This window comes from Mycetomoellerius zeteki, unplaced genomic scaffold (genome assembly GCF_001594055.1).
Source record: "Mycetomoellerius zeteki isolate Tzet28-1 unplaced genomic scaffold, Tzet1.0 scaffold273, whole genome shotgun sequence".
Taxonomy (NCBI): Eukaryota; Metazoa; Arthropoda; class Insecta; order Hymenoptera; family Formicidae; genus Mycetomoellerius; species Mycetomoellerius zeteki.
In genome coordinates, this window is record NW_017257253.1 from 50508 (window position 1) to 67854 (window position 17347).

Consider the following 17347-nt stretch of genomic DNA (forward strand, 5'->3'; position numbering starts at 1 on the left):
TGTCAGTACTAACAATATGACGTCATAAAGTAGTACTGCAGAAGCGTTTTGAAATTACTAATAGTACTTTTATGACGTTACAACGTTGCATAACGAAATGGATTTAGTAGTACTTGGTAGGAATAAATAATTTTTTAAATTTTGATAAAATTTGGAATTATTAATTATATTCATATCTTTGCGTGCTTTTTCTGCATCTACTTTATTCATTAATATATCATATTAATATGTCATAACTTTTTGACATTATTCGTTTCGACATCTAAAAAAACAAATTTTTTCCTGATTTTCCATTTCGTTGAATTTCGCCATCTTTTTACTGCGATTACCTGACCTCGCCAGTCGCAGTAATAGAAATAGGAAGTGACGCAAAAATTTATGACGTCATATAAACGCAAAAGTATATTGGAAGTTTACTACGATATATTTTGGAATGGCATGTGCAATGCTGCCAGTACTGACAGTGAATAATGAAACGCAGCCCTAGTCGTATTTACTTGGTTGATTCACCGGGCGATATTTAAAATGATATAATCTTATCTATATTCAAGACTCCGAGTAGCTGTACAAATCATTTCATGGGCCGGATAGAAATCTTAGGATCATCTAAGGATGTCATAACCCGATTTTATATTTAATTATAAGTCATCTTAAGTCCGATCTTAGGATCATTCAAGATCTTAAGATTCTAAGATCTGTGAGATTAAATTTTTTAAGACATGAAAGTCCGATCTTATATTTAATTATAAGATTGTCTTAAGTATAACTTAAGTATATGGTTTTAAGATCATTTAGAATCTTAAGATTCTGAGATTATCTAAGATTAAACTTAAGAACAGTATTCATTGTCCGATCTTATATTTGAAGTCATCTTAAATCAGATCTAAGTGTTTTAAGATGTCTTTGAACGAGACGTAGATTCATAATCTGAACGATATTTATAATCTTATGTTTAAAATGGTGTTAAATCTGATATCAAAATTCTATTTAACTAATGAAACGATCGTATAGTTTCTAAAAATTGTGCTTAAAACGATCTTATACACAAGATTAGATTATAAGTATCGACTATTGAACCCCTTTGATTTTATCGAGTATCTCGAGTCGAGTATAAAACATAGAGTAAGTATAAAACACAGGAAAGAGATATTTATATATAAATAATTTATATACCAATTATATTTAAGGCTTTAAAAATTTATTGTCCTATTAATCTATTTACATATCGTTCTAGAAATTATCTTATATAACTTACAGTTTGCACAACGCATATCGAAGCTAATTCATGTGTTAAAACTTTACAGTGATTTACATTCGTACACATTTAAACGATACGTTTTCTCATAATAAATACAATTACATTTCAATGAAAGAAATATCGAGACGACATGATTGTGTTGATGTCGAAGGTACCTTTCTTCGGTATCTCTTGGAAGACCTGTAGCGAAACATCTTCGCTTTTCCGTTTCTTATTCCTGAAATTTTAATCAGACACTCTTAATATAAAACACATCTATTATTTCTTTTTGCCTCTTATTTTACAATTCGCACTTTTAGATTCCTGAGATCTACAAATTTTTTATTATTCAAAACCTTAAGAAATTGCAACGAACTCACCGCTTATTGCTCGCAATGTGCGTTTCATATTTCTTACAAAAGAATTCGGACAAATTCTCGAGAATGGGCTCGCTGTGAAGCGCGATGAATTGTTCCCGGCAAATCTGAAAAATAAGACGTTGCGCATTATGGCTTTGTCTGAAAGTGTTGTTATATGGCTTTGTCTGAAAGTGTTGTTATATGTCTTTGTAATTCTTACTCTATTCATAACATCCACCGTGCACGGGTGCGTCCAAAAACAATCGTGCACTGACATAAATGTGATCCCCGCCTGTTCGCAGTACAAACTCGTCAACATCATGTGGGAGGAATCCAACGAGTGGATGAAATTCGGCGCGAAGGCATTCTTTTGCTTCACTGTGTCCAGCTTCCTGTAAATGATATTTGTATTACGTAAATTTTACTTATGTAGTAATCTATATAATCTACATAATTATGTAAATAATTTATATAACGACATCCATTATATGTACAATATAAAAGGAAATACGAGAGATATACGGAATAATTCCATAAATCTTTGAGAATTGATATAATTTAGAAATAAAAATTCTCACGTTTTCTAAATTTTGTTCGGTCCAAAAGTTTGAAAATATTTTTTTAAAATTATTTTTGGAATTACTTAAATATCCAAAGCAATGTTTTTTTACAATAAATTTTCAAATCCAATAATTGTTACTTTATATTTATGAAATTATTGTTAAAAATACGTTATTATAAATATTTGAATAAATAATCCCAAGAATGTCAATCTTATAAAAAAGTTTCCAAACTTTTGACCTGGAGTGTATATACAGAAGAGACAAATACAAATATAAGAAATACGTAAACATGCGATGAAATGTGTAGTTAGCGTTCTCACTTGGAAACCTTGATTTTCAAGTTATAAGGGTTAAACTTGAAGTAGGGTTGCATGACCGGAAAGCCCAACGGCGTCTCCCACTGCACATACTCATTGTGCCTGATCGCGATAGTGCGGGCGCAATCCGTGAACCAGTTCTGTATCTCCTTTGCGCTCTTAAACATAGTCTGAAGAGACATGAATGTCTTTTGAACCAGGTACATGCTGCCGGTCCAAACATACGTCTGATTGAAATCCTTCAAATCGCTGAGCTGCCTGGCGATCTGTAGCCTGGCGCCAAACTTCGTCACGCCATACACTGTGGTCATTACAGTCTGTTTCATGACCTTCCTACTGACGTGTCCTTCCAAGGCCTGGGCTATTTCATCGCCAGCATCCGCGTCGATCTTCCTGTACTCATCGACCATACTAGCGACGACACTGTACACGTCCTGTGGCTTGTCCGAAGGATACAAGTTCACGCTCTTCGCTCCTATCAGATCTCTCCCGAGCGCAGCGTAATGCTGCAAGCCATTGCAACTACCGTCTTGATGAATGGGAAGCCGGCAAATGTACTTCTCCACGTTTGGGAATTGCAGAGCGTTATCTATCTCTTTGCATGCCGCCAACGTTTGCCATGGTTCGTCAGTCTTGGTCCACCACATCTTTCCCGTCAGGGGATTCCTCGCGCTGTCCACAATCAGGTCCAATATCTCATTCGCGAACTCTAACCGTTTGTGCATCGGTTCTCTCTTCTTTAAACCGGACATGTTTATTGCATGAATCTTCAGCCAATCCAAACCATCAGGACCCAAAGGCTTACCCTGAGCGAACATAAGAATAGAACGGCCTAGGTCCGAAGTGAGATGGGTCAGATGAGGCGGCACTGGGTACGCCCTGCCTCTAAAGTCCAGATTATGCGGCATCCAGAATACCTTGTCCCTGAAGTGAGTGGCGAGGGATAATTTATAGAGACAGTCGCACCATAGCGAGTGCATCTCGTTTTTTGTACGCTTAAGTTGAAACAGCAGCTTCGATATCTCTTTAGGACTCTTATCCGTTTTGCTCGCGATGACATCCGCTGAAGATGGAACTACTGTGGATGGTTGAGGTACATTCAGCTCTTTTGAGCCCCCATCCCTGAAGATCTGGATCAAGATATCCAGCATGGGCACATTGATTCTCCACGGAATCGAACCAAGTTGATTCAAACAGTCGAATACTGGATGGAGTTGTTTTGTCGGCGTATTTCTCAGCAGGTGTGATGGTTTCTTGTAAAGATCGCGAACAAACTCCGCCTTGGAGAACAGATAACCGCCGGTGTTCACGTTGACCCAAGGACGTGGCGGAGAGAACATTGGCAACAAAATTGTCTCAAAAGACAGTGTCTCTGAATACGAGTCCTTGTAAAACCTGTGTAACTGAGGATGAGGTTTGACCTCTTCCATGAAGAGGCGTTTGTTGGAGTGGAACCTGAAGAGCAGGTAGAACGCGGGTATCTGCCGCTCGGGCGCGCCAGGCTTGGATACGTGTGGAATCTTCACGTCGTTCACGATGATATTGTACAGAAATTTGCCTATGTTTCGCATAATGTTATGCGTCCACTCTGGTACCATTAACTCGCAACACATATCAGACTTTTGAGCCTCATCGACGAGTTGTTGCCATTTGATGCGCGCGTTGCTGATCCTGTCAGCAGGATCCTTCTTCATATACCACTCCAAATATTTCTTGTAAATCTGAATAGAATTGTCTAAGACACCGTTTTTTACCTTTCGCTGAAACTCGTACCTCTTGTAAATATATTGTCCTAATGATAGATAAAGATATGTCATAGTATAACTGAATCCCTCGGAGAATTTAGTAAGTTGGTTGATTTCGTTCATTATTGCCTTGACATACTCTTCTTTGGGTAACACTTGCAGAAATGGATACAAGATCTTTAAATCGTTCTTTATCTTTGTCTGCTGTTTCAGGTAAGTCAGATTTTTCTCGAAAGCCTCGGTCACAGTCGATTTCCAGGTTTTCTCCCATTCCGCGATCCGTTTGATAGCTTGCTGTCTAACTTCGGGATCTCCGGTGAACAACGCGACGCTCAGCGTACGCGTCATATCCTGCAACTCGTTCATGGTCACTACTCCTTCCGCCGGGCTCTGCCAGTTATTATTCGTCGTCAGATCCTTCAGTAAATTGCAGCTGTATGAGGTATCATTGGGTTGAGGCTGTACACAATAATTAAGATTCAATGATCTCATACAATGAAGAATGGCGTTGCGTTGCTTTCCATTTAACGATGTATTCATTAATTTATCGAAGGAGATGCCATTGCGATTCATATCTGCCATCACTTCAGCTGTGCTTTCTGCAAAGAGAGTAACATTCAAATTATAGAAATGTTACGAGAATATTTGCGCTTTAAATACTTTCATCGAGTTCATTATTTATAAAATCTCTATAAATCACATAAAATTATAGAAACCTAATTTCCCTAAAATCTAGATTATTTTAAAAATATATATTAGATATATCATTATATACAGAATAACTAAAAAAATCTGGAACCATTTTGAAATTTTGGATTCACTTAAAAAAATTATCGATGATGTTAATCTTATAAAAAATCTTGTTAAAAAATTTGCATGTATTATATCTCCTTAAAATTGTGAAATTTTCATCTTAAACAGTTCTTTAAAAACTGCTTGACCTTTTTTTATATATATTTACGAATCTTAATACTTTTTTAAATTTGAACTACTTTTTTCTCATTTTATTATTAAAAGCCATATTAATTTACCTGCTCTTTTCACCTGGTTTTTTATCTTTCCAATTATCTCGAACATGAGAGCGTACGTCTCAAAGTTCGGCTGGACAGAATCCTCCTTTATTGTTCTGTAGATCTCGAATACCTTTTCCATATGTGCATTAGAAACATGGGTCCTTAAGAGCAGATTATAAAGCACGATGGGGAAGACTTTGTTTTTCTTAAAATGATTTTTATACGACGTGAGCAACTTGAAGGCTTTATGCGGCATGTCGATTTGTATATAAACATCCATATGCGCTAATAACTCAGAAATTAGATTGTGATCGGAAGGACAATCCTCCAAAATTTCTGGCTCATTCGTAAAAGGAATTGAAGCATATGAAGTTGAAGCCTTGTATTTTGGAATCTGCATACTGTAAAAACGAATTGTGCATAATTAAAGTAAAGAATCTCCCCTCTTATAGATTATTCCAATTATAAATGTTATAACTTACAGTGTATCATCTTGATTGTTATCCCTCTCTTTGTTTTTATCACCCTGCAGCATATTCAGAAAGGAAGAATCCTTAATCAACGCAGTTTGATCGCTTACTCCAGACTCTTTCAGATTCTCCATAACTGCGGACGTATCATCTAATTGCCCATCAAATTCTTTAGGTATGGCGTAATGTGTATCGTCTACTTTGTCATCCTAAAATCAATACGCCAATTTGATTTTTGCAATTTAAATATCATAATATTTAAATTATATTTTTGTTATTATATTTATTTTATCAATATTTTATTATATTTATCATATTTATTTAAAATATATTTTATCAATATTTTATTATATTTTTCATATTTATTTAAATTATATTTTATCAATATTTGAAATCATTATGCAGAAATGTGTATCACATAATTTTTTCAGATTCCAATCTTCTCCTTAGAGGCGAATCATCATAAAATTACCATATGAATTAAATTCTTTTCAAGCCCAGTCTTTTTATTGGTGTCCTTCTTTTGTGTCGTCTTCTTCTTAACACAAAAATTAGAGATCTTGTGCAGTTTGTCTAGTGTAATATTAGGCTGATCAACCAGGGCGGACATTTGGGCAGAACTCAACTTGCTCACTGTTGCTTTCCTGTTGTTGGTCGTCTGATCTGTTACTAATATGTTAACAATAAAAAATAATTTATTGTTCGCTAATCGTCAGATTGACGAATTCTGACATAGGTACGTCATCATTTTTTCTCATTTTTAGTTAGAAAATATGTTGCTTTGTTGCAAAAGTATCTCTGATTTAATAAAACTATGGAAAGGAGTTATGTCAGGAAGAATACTTACACTCGTATTAAGCAAAATATAGTTATTCATAAAGAAATTGTTTAAGGTTTGTTCGTGTCGCATGCTCCAACATGTTCTAATATGCTCCTACCATAGCTCTTACTCACTCCAATGCGCTTGATAGAGTGAGTAGAAGCTATGGTAGGAACATGAAGGAGCATGTTGGAGCTTGCGACGCGAACAAACCTTAGATGTTGTACTTTTTACTTTAATGTGTGTCATCAAGATTAACTGCTCATATTAATACATGTTACTCTTTGTATTAGATACATGTTTTTATGTTATATTGCTGTACATACCTTCTAATAACTCTGCATATTTCTTCGAGCGACGTTTGGCTTTCTTTTGCAAGAGAGTACGTAGTTTCACTGTATCGGTTGTTGCATAACATCGAATCACTGTACATCTCACTACTGAAAGTGTACAAATAGTTATTGTAAGGTTTAGATATAAGAATATAGGATTCAGTCTCATTCAATCTTTCTGTAATCTTCCACTACCTTGAAAAGTCCATCTACACTAATCTACCACATATAAAATAGTGTAAGCTACAAATATATATGTATACAGCAATAACTAAAGAAGAATTGGTTGGAGTTACCGATAATGCATGACATTGTTGCTTTATGATAATTAACGTGGAAAACAAATCAGAATAGTGACCATGAAGCGCATAATTTTTTCATTATGACTGAATGATCAGAAAAATAAAAATTTAGAGATAAAAATTGCAAGGAGGTGAGGAAGAACTCGCAAAACGACAGCGTGTTACTCACAATCATTCATAAATAAGAGATCTCAGACACGTGTTTACGTACCACGAGGTGGACTCAGATGATGGAAGTTGCAGAACGAACATAGTCGCGCCCGGCTTTGGGTGACCGGTCGGGCTGACACGATACGTGCATTCTGCATCCAGACGGTGCGAGTCCTCAGAAAGTTGAGCATCCTTACGAAAGCCGCGTGACGCGAGTCATCGATTGTCGAGGATGCCGATGACGAAGTCGGTGCGACACGTTAATTAACGTTAACCTAACCTCGCGCACAAATCATCACAATAAGCACATTCAGTACTACAACCGCTCACTGAGCGCTCAGTGAAGGCCATCACACGTACAAACATTTTAGTCGTAATCATAAGGCTGTAAGCAAATCGGCCAATCACAGTCGAGCGTTTAAAAACGCGAGATCTTAATTTTGATTGTGATTGGTCGATTTGCTTGCGACCTTACGATTCCGACTAAAATTTTGTACGTGTAATGGCCTTGAGCTCTTGCATCCGATTGGCATATTCCGTTAGAACTAAAAATATAGACCAAACAGATACAAGAGCTCACTGAGCGCTCAGTGATCAGTTGTAGTACTGAATGCACCCATGGCATCACTGGATACCTATCATGGAACAAAATCGGAATGGATTTCGATCGGAATTATTCCGTTTTCTCCAGAAAACACAACAGAAATCTAGGGAATAATTGAATAATTTCGATCGGAATCCATTCCGACTTTGTTCCATAATAGGTACCCAGGACGGAATAGGGCGTCCGTCTTGCTCTTGCACGACTTGCATTTTCTGCACTTTCTTGGATCTCTCGCTTATTCTCATGTTAAACGTTATCTGTCTCGCTTCGGTGTAGGTAGTGCAGAGAGTGCAAGCAGAAGGCACTCCAGATTCGTCACTCATATGGATTATTGCCAACAAAAAAGAAATTATTCTTTTATGACTTATTATGTTATTTTTAGCAATATAGATTAAATTTAATTGTAGATTAATTTTAAAAGTTTAACTTATACTTTTTATTCTTTTTTTATAATTTGAGTTTAGTAAAGAATCAAATAAAGATAACCCACACTTTATCCTGAGGATATCCCAAATTGTCCTATATTAACAAAGCGATCCCACGGATATCCCATCCAGAATATCCAAAAAAAATATCATAAAACATCATAAGATATCATAGGATATTCTATTAATATCTTAAGATATTAATAAGATATTTTATGATACCTATCATATTCAAATCCCTCCACCACACAATACAGTTCTCCAAGAAATATCCTAGGATGCCCAGAGTACAGCAAAGATTTGCAATAATTGCAATTGGAGAGTATCAGAACTATAAAAGATTAGAAGTAAAGAATGTCATAGTTATTTTGGACACAAACAATATGACGTACTGCGTGCCAATTAAGATATATTTTGTATGAAGCTTACAAAGATTTTTATTATACTGAATGTTATACTAAGGCTGTATTCGAAAACATTACTTGGATGCCCCCATGTAACATCCTATCCTTGTTTAACATTGGATGAACAACAACGACAAAACGATACACTAAGGCAATCGGGTAATATTTCTGAACGCAGCCTAAGGCCCTGCGCACAATAGAGGAAATATTAGGAACAGGAATAGATATTAAGATATTTTAACCTATCAGATACCAGTTACACCAGAATACACGGTTTTTGATAGGTTGAAATCTTAATATCTATTCCCCTGTTCCTAATATTTCCTCCATTGTGCGCAGGGCCTAAGAATAATAAATTAAGAATAATAAATAAGCCTAAGAATATATAAATTACAAGATGTGACATATATATAGTATAGAGTGAGTCACTTAAGACCGGCCGAATAACACCCACAGTTTTGGAGATAGGAAAAAATGTTTCAGATGAAAGTGGAACGCTTTAAGGGGGATGTATTTTGGTCATGTTGTTTTTCTTCTAAGTGGAGGCGTCAAAAAGATATGAAGGTCACCTCCTTTTTTTTAATGGAATTATATAATTTTTTATGTAATATGATTCCTCTAATTATTCTGCATAAATGCCAGAATAAAATATAAAATATTTTGTAAACTATTAGTTTTTTGATATCTCTACCTTAATACTTAAGTGACTCACTCTGTATTATTTCAAATTAATCTTTTATTTCAATATGTAATAATAGGACAACAATGTATTTCTCGCTAATATGAAATCCTAAAACATTCATTTTAGATAACAATCACATATATGTATATATGCACACACGCATATATACTTGTGATATCTCATGGAGTTCCTTGGATATCTTACGGATGTCTAAGACGTCCGTGGGACCTCACACATGCGGACACTTGTATATCCCGAGGATATCCGTTGGATAACTGAGACCATCCACAGATATCACAAGATTATCGCGATATTCCAAAATGATATCCGTTGGGCATTCCTAGGATAAAATGTGCTGTGTGGAGAAAAAGAGTAAATTAAACCGAGTTCAAAATACGGACTTCGAGATCTATCTAGAAGTTTGTGAATTGAAATTAAATTACAATGGATAAAAATATAATGGAGAAAAATATAATTACTTTTACTTTTTCTGACTTCGGCTAGTTCTTTGTCTCCTTCTTGCTGACCATGATAAATCTGCGCATACGTGTTCAGTTTTTATGATCCATAAAAACGTGATCTAATTTTACGCAATTTTACGATTCTTTATTTATCAGTGTAACTACGGATACAGTGATTTCCGTGGTGAATTTTTTTTCTCTCTCTATGATAAAGCAAGAGTAAAAGCGAATTACGAGCTTTACATTTTAAACTTTTAATGATATTTTAACAATTCGAAATTTTTTAAGACTGAAATTTCAAATTAATATAAGTTTTAATTTGAATTTTTTAAATTTAAATTTAAAAAATTATTCTAAAATGAGGAAAATATTCAAGTATATAATTTGTTTTGATTTTCAATTTTAATTCAATTAAACTCATCTGCATGAATAAAGAAAAAAAAATATCACAAATATTTTTTTTCACGCTCAGACACTATGTGCAATTTTATGAGAAAAACCTGTAGTAAAATTGAAAAAATAATACAAAACTATTTATTTTAAAATCTAGGATATATATATATATACAAGCTTCAATAAATTCAGCATGGATAAAAAAAAACTTATAATAAAATTATAAAAATAATACGAAAATATTTTAAAATCTAGGAAATAACCCAAGCAAAACAACAAGTCACAATAACGTCAAAATGACATTAAAATGAATCGGAAATGATTGAAAAATGACTTTTAATGATTATTTTGACATCATTTTGATATTATAATGACTTGTTCTGCTTGAGAAATGTATGATATTTCATAATTTAATACTTTCATTTATAAAAAAAAATAGAACTCAAACAGACAGAAATTGCAACGAAATTGAGAAATTGATACGAACTGAGTCCTGAAACTTTTATTCCCTACGTTGAAGTAGTTTAAACTTTAACGCTAAAAAAAACAAATAATTATGGTTCACAATATTTATTGCAGGCCGATTACATTGAAGTACTTCTTCATCTTCTGAAAGATTGCACACGTGACATTTGTGTTCATAAGGATATTGCGACAGAATATATTTTTACTTTAAAAAAAATATAAAGTCAACGTTCGCTGACGCAAAATAAATTCTCGGTATAAATGTGCGACGTTTAACGAATCGAATCGAGGACATGCATCCTGTAAGAAAATTAAGTATATATAGTACATTATAGATTTTTTTATTTAACATTACAGAAGTAACAGTTACACTGAAATTACAAATACAGTGACGTCAAGAAGGTTAAATCACCGATTGGAAAGCCTAACGGAAAGTGGACTTTCCTGCTCCCGCCTCACGAAACGCGAAAAAAGTCACCTTCTGGCATTTAAGCCTACAAGTGCCCTTTGCTTTCTGTTTCTTGCTTTTTCATTCTTTGCGATCGTTCATCAACAATCGTGTATTTTCCCAAACAAAACATAAAGCCATCATAACATTAAAATGATATCAAAATAACTCCAAAAATACGTCTACGAAAAGTCACTTCAATTATTGATGATTTTCAAATATCAATTATTTTTATTTATTAATGATTTTTAAATTAAATATTGATACTTTACAATTAATAATAATTTTCAATTATTTTTAATTATAAATAATTTATTTTAACGTTAAAACGATGTTATTGTGACTTATTTTTTGTTTGGATTATTACTAGTTTCTTATCTCTTTCCGGCTAGAAATGATTTATAGTCGTTCGATGTTGAATTGGCCAATCATTTATTCTGATTAGGTTCCGAAGTTCTAGAAACGAAAAAATAGAATACCTAACCTAACCAACAAAGAGGCGAATGGTGCGGTCAAAGTTTCATTACAAATGCTTTGAAGCATTTGATCGACTAATCAGCAGGGTTGGCAAGTAACGCGTTACTTGTAACGCTGTTACTTTGTCGATCGTTACCTTGTTATAACGATTTGGTAATGACATTGTGAATTTTTTATGATGGCAATGCTAACATCAGAGTTAGAAAAGTCAGTCGTTACTTGTAATGGATTGAAAAAGTCATTCGTTACTGAAAAAAATAACTCCTAATTTGTATGCTTGTTACTTTTTAGTAACGCGTAACATTACGCGTTACACGTTATACTTATAACTTTTTCGGTGTAACGCGTAATAGTGGCAAGTTATTTTTCAAAGTGACTTTTCTAATCTTAGTACAACCTTAGCGTTTAGTTAGTTAGCGTTACCATCATAAAAAATTGCAACATCGTCATCAAATTGTTTACTATAAAAAGTAACGACAAAGTAACTGAAAAGTAACGTTTGCCAACCCTGCTAATCAGAAAAAAGAATTTTACGAATTGAGACTAATCAAAGAATGTTTCAAAGCATTTATAACAATGGTCGCTACCCAAAAAGGTAAGAGGCAAAGGGTGCAATCAAAGTCTCACTAAGAATGTTTTAAAGCGCTTGCTTTATTAATCAGATGAAAGAATTTTTCTAATTGATTAATCAAAAAATGCTTCAAACCGTTTGTTAAGCATCACGTTGACCCAAAGTGAAAAGCAAGAAACAGGAAACAAAAGAGCACATTGCAAATTAGGCTTTATCCTCTGTAATTCATAAGCATCTCGATAAAGCGTCCCGATAAAGCAACCGCGATTCTAAACTCGTTTTACACTTAATTATGAATACACGCTCGTCCTTGGCTCCTTGCACGCGGAACGAGGACGGGGTTTGCTAAACAAAAACGCGAACGAGAGAGCCATTATTATTTTGCAACACGCGCGGGAGGAAGCATTTAACGCGACTCAAAGGTTCCACTTTTTCCCGTCACGGTCACGAGAGATCGCGTTATTGTTGCACGGCCTCCCATTGATGTTAATTATCAATGAATATTTAATACCAATTACTCCATTAATTGTAGCGGCTTATTAACTCCAATTGATAATCGCTGGTCCGGTGGACCCGGACATTTTTTCAATTACGTTATGAAAAATTGTTTATAAATAACAAACGTTTTCCACAACTTTACACAATTTTGAATTGCAATGTCTTATTCCCCGAATTTTGACCTTTAAAATAAAAAAAAAATCGTTCAATTATGTTAGCTTTGAGCAAAGATATACATATACTGCAAATATTACACAGTTAATATTAGAAGTACAGCCAAACTTTTATTTGGGAAGGGGGGAGCGAATTAGAGTTAATATTTTTGAACCCGAGAGAAAAAGATAGTGATACGAATTATTGTTTTTTGTGTTAAAAAGTAAAATTTTAGAATCTCAAGGAACACCAGAAAGTAAAAAAAAAAAGTAAAAATGACTTTATTTCTTAACGTCAATAAACACTCAAGTTGTATCCAAAAATCATTATTTTTTAAATTTCAAGATAAAATCATTTTGAATTTTTCTTGACTTGGTATGTTCCTTGGAATTATATCTTTTATACACAAGAAATATAATATTAATCTAAAAAATAGAAATGATCATTAATGATCGCTCGGTACTTCTTGATAAGGAAATTGCGGAGCGAATATTAATTATGATTAATTACAACATTTTTTATTAAAGTGCATATCTTTGACGCAGGCGTTTATTTATCCTCGGATAATCCAGAAAGTTTGATAACCCGCATGAGTCACAGCTTGGCAATTATCTTCACCGGCGAGCTCAACACGAATTAGGGAAATCGCTTGGCAACTTCCGGGGATTCCCCAACTCCCGATTCTCCGAACCGAATTGAAGTAAGCGTTTGCCCGCAATGCCCGTGAAACTCGAACGCGGTGGAAACGTGCCGCGGGAAAGAGCCAAAGGGTATTGGAGGGAGACGTCCTTGATTGATGGCGTTAATACATACATATAAAGGAAACCGTTCTCGTCGCTGTAGATCCAGACCGACCGGCAGCGCTTGACAGACATGCCCGCCAACGAGGATACCTCCAACGACGGGACATCGTTGCGAATGGAACACGAAAGAGCCAGTCCATCCGCGGAGTCTTCGTGGCGGAAGATGTCCGAGGAACGTCCTCGGGCGAATCCCTTGTCGATCCCGACTCTACCGGGTCTCGTTAACGGCACCGAGGAATTAAAAGGAGCTGAGAAACGGGATTTCCGCAGCAAGCCGCGTCGAGAAGCTCACGAGAAGCTCTTCAGGGACTTCTTCGAGCTCGTGCTGCAGCGTGCGGTGTTCCAGGTGAGTTTTCAAGACAGCACCTATATTTATTTATTTGTTGAGTTGAGCGCGATAATCCTAATTGAATGAAACGATGCGAGTTTTGCAAATGTAAGTATATGATGGAATGTTTTACATACAGAGTTGTTAAAGATAAGTAGTTACAAAGTTAGAAAAAAGAGATTGCGCATTAAAAGAAAAAAGACTTAGCATTTCATAGAATATAGAACGTTATTCTATTTTTGTTGTATTTTATATTTATATATATGTTATTTATATTAATTTATAATTTTCTTGAACTGCGCTGTAAAAAATTGTAACAAATATTTTGCACAACTTTACATAATTTTAAGTTACATAATATTATTCCTTTCACGTTGACCTTCCAAATAAGAAAAAAAAATCGTTTAATTATGTTAACTTTAAGATATTTAATTTAAAGTATATTGGACTCGCAAAAACCAGTTATGGAAATTTCAAAGCAAATACGATTAGACAAATATAAATAAATATATCTATGGTATATATATCTATATTTTTCAGGTAAAAAAATATGATTTATCTGAAGTATAAATTACACAAATATACTTTATATTCTATATTGGTTTTCATATTCACATCTGCAATGCATCAGATAACAATAGAACATTAGTCTATTTTATCTGCTTGAATTTACGTATCTGTTTCTATAGAGAACGTTATCACGATATCGTCATTATTGCAATGATATCAAAATCCACAAATGCGTGATTTCGCAATGTTACCAAAGATAAGTGAATCTGCAGTGGAAAAATATACTTTCTGGTAGCAGATTTCTATTCCTAACGTCACAAACGGTTAATTAGCCAGTAAGGATCTTAATAGCCGACATTGTGGATGTCACGTAGAGGTGGTTAACGCTCGATTAACGTTGCATTTTTATGTTAATGCTATTCCATTCATCACAAACTACAGATTTTGCATCGTTTGACAAGCATAATGGTGGTATTAGTAGGAAATTATATGGGTATGGGAATAAGTTTCCTCCCATTGTAGAGAGACGTCGTTAGTAGCACTGCTTGGGTGTTTGATAAAACGGCAATACATGTATTTGAAAGGTGAGTTCAAACTTTTGAGCCCAGTAGCAAAACAAGAATAACTTTTTACGTTGAAAATGTCGGAATTTATTCCAAAAAAGCAACATTTGCGGGAAGTTTTATTCCATTATTTCATTTTAAAGAAAAGTGCTGCGGAAACGCATCGTTTGCTCGTAGATATTTACGGTGAGCATGCTCCATCGAATACTACTTGTAAAGAATGGTTTCGGCGATTCAACAATGGTGATTTCGACGTGCGTGACAAAGAACGCGAAGGTACACCGAAAAAATTTGAAGATGCAAAATTTGAAGATGGAACCATCCGAAACCATCACTGGCGATCGTTATCGACTACAACTGATACGTTTGAACCAAGCTTTGAAGGAAAAACGACCGGAATGGGACAATAGGCACGACAAGCTGATTCTGTTACATGACAACGCTAGGCCACACGTTGCAAAACCGGTCAAGAAATACTTGGAAGGAGTGAAGTGGGAAATTCTGTCCCACTCGCCGTATTCACCAGACATTGCTCCTTCAGGTTTCCATTTGTTCCACGCAGTCGACCCTTTCTGGAGAATGATTCAATTCTTATGAAGATATCAAAAAATGGCTTGATGAATGGATCGCTTCAAAAGAACCAGATTTTTTCCTTCGCGGAATCTGTTTATTACCGGAAAGGTGGGAGAAAGTTGTCGCTTCCGACGGAGCATACTTTGAATAAACTCACTTTGTATTGTTTTGTTTAAATAAATACATCTTTTTCATTAAAAAAAGGGCGGAAACTTATTCTCATACCCAATAATTAACAGCGAATGACTAGCGGCAATTAAATCGCCGGTATTGATTTTATTGTCATGTATGTGCTGTATTGCTCAGCAAATTAAACGTAGATCACATTAAGTGACTCGACCAGGAACCCATATCGAGAAAAAAAACTCAATCTTTAGAGAACGCATTGTCTCCCGTGGAGATTCAGGAAATACCTACGGCGTATTCTGCAAATTCATTTATTAATTCTGAGGAATGTAAGATCGAAAGATTCAAGATCGAGGAATTCAAGAAAATGGATTTTCCTTAACAGAAATTCTGTTACATTTCTTCAAATTCCTTGTACTTTTCGATACTATTCTTTAACGTTAAACATTTAACGTGATTAAACGTCAAACTAAGGTACTGTAAGTTATAAAATCACATAAAAATTGTAATCTTTCATTCATTTATTATCGTATTTTCTGTCTAGTCCACCTCTGGGGAGGATCGCGTAGTCGAATGGGTCGATCCTTACGATTTACGCTCCATGGTCGACCTCAAGTTGCCAGCCGAGGGTGTCAGTCATGAGGAGTTGCTGACGCTGACGCGCGACATCATCAAGTACAGCGTGAAGACGGGCCATCCGCACTTCGTGAACCAACTGTTCTCCAGTCTGGACCCGTACGGGTTGCTGGGCCAATGGCTGACCGATGCACTCAATCCATCCGTTTATACCTACGAGGTATCTCCGGTGTTCTCTCTGATGGAGGAGGATGTCTTGCGAGAGATGCGCGCCATCATCGGTTGGCAAGGAGGTGAGGGACTCTTCTGTCCTGGAGGCTCCATGGCGAACGGATACGCCATCAATCTGGCGCGTCACCATAGGTGATTATTTATTACCAGTTATTTCTGAAGGTATATTATTAAGAAATTATGTATTTCATTATATACACACTAAAAAATTTTTGTATTTGTGTTAAAGACGATCTACTAAAGTCCCTTTTTTGTGTTGAATTTTAAAAAATGTTTTATATATATTTTCAAAATGATAACAAAATTATGAAAAAATCACAGATTATTCTAAATCACGTTTAAAAATAATACGACAAATTTGATGACGGTTTACTATCTGGATCATAAGTTATTTTAATAAATAGTATTTTTTTAATCTGTGCTTTAATAAAAATATATGGAAATGTATTATATACATATATTATATATCAAATAAATGATAAAAATCTCAATTTTTTAATATAAGTATATTATATATTCAAGATTATTTACGTAGAGTTACATTGTGATGCATGAACTAGTTGTCCAGTAAATAAACAAAATATTTATTTATTCTATATCTTTGTAACTAATCAGTAAATCGCAATGAAACTTGTATAAATTATTTTGAACATTGAAAGTACTTGTAAAAGAAGAATGTAAATTTTTTTATCATTTAAAAAATTTTAATTTTTAACAATAAAAATAATAATAAATAAAATAAATAAAC

The 17347-nt window shown here is 34.7% G+C and overlaps 2 protein-coding genes across 2 annotated transcripts in view; one reads left to right on the forward strand and one right to left on the reverse strand.

The window, feature by feature from the left end:
- Positions 1–1209: 1209 nt before the first annotated feature.
- On the reverse strand, positions 1210–7605 carry mtRNApol (mitochondrial RNA polymerase). The gene is made up of 9 exons (XM_018450239.1): positions 7370–7605; positions 6851–6964; positions 6177–6373; positions 5717–5913; positions 5253–5635; positions 2480–4820; positions 1817–1988; positions 1618–1721; positions 1210–1475 (listed from the first exon to the last, which is right to left on the reverse strand). Exons 1-9 carry the CDS (start codon positions 7497–7499, stop codon positions 1364–1366), a joined length of 3750 nt encoding a protein of 1249 aa, XP_018305741.1. The 5' UTR covers positions 7500–7605; the 3' UTR covers positions 1210–1363.
- A 5998-nt stretch (positions 7606–13603) lies between these two features.
- The window catches only part of LOC108724082 (glutamate decarboxylase-like protein black), a 5991-nt gene continuing 2247 nt past the window's right edge, over positions 13604–17347 (forward strand). Inside the window, exons 1-2 of the mRNA XM_018450249.1 lie at positions 13604–14038; positions 16337–16731. Of these exons, the coding sequence (XP_018305751.1) occupies positions 13763–14038; positions 16337–16731 (671 nt within the window). The 5' untranslated portion in view covers positions 13604–13762. The remainder of the gene's footprint in view (positions 14039–16336; positions 16732–17347) is intronic.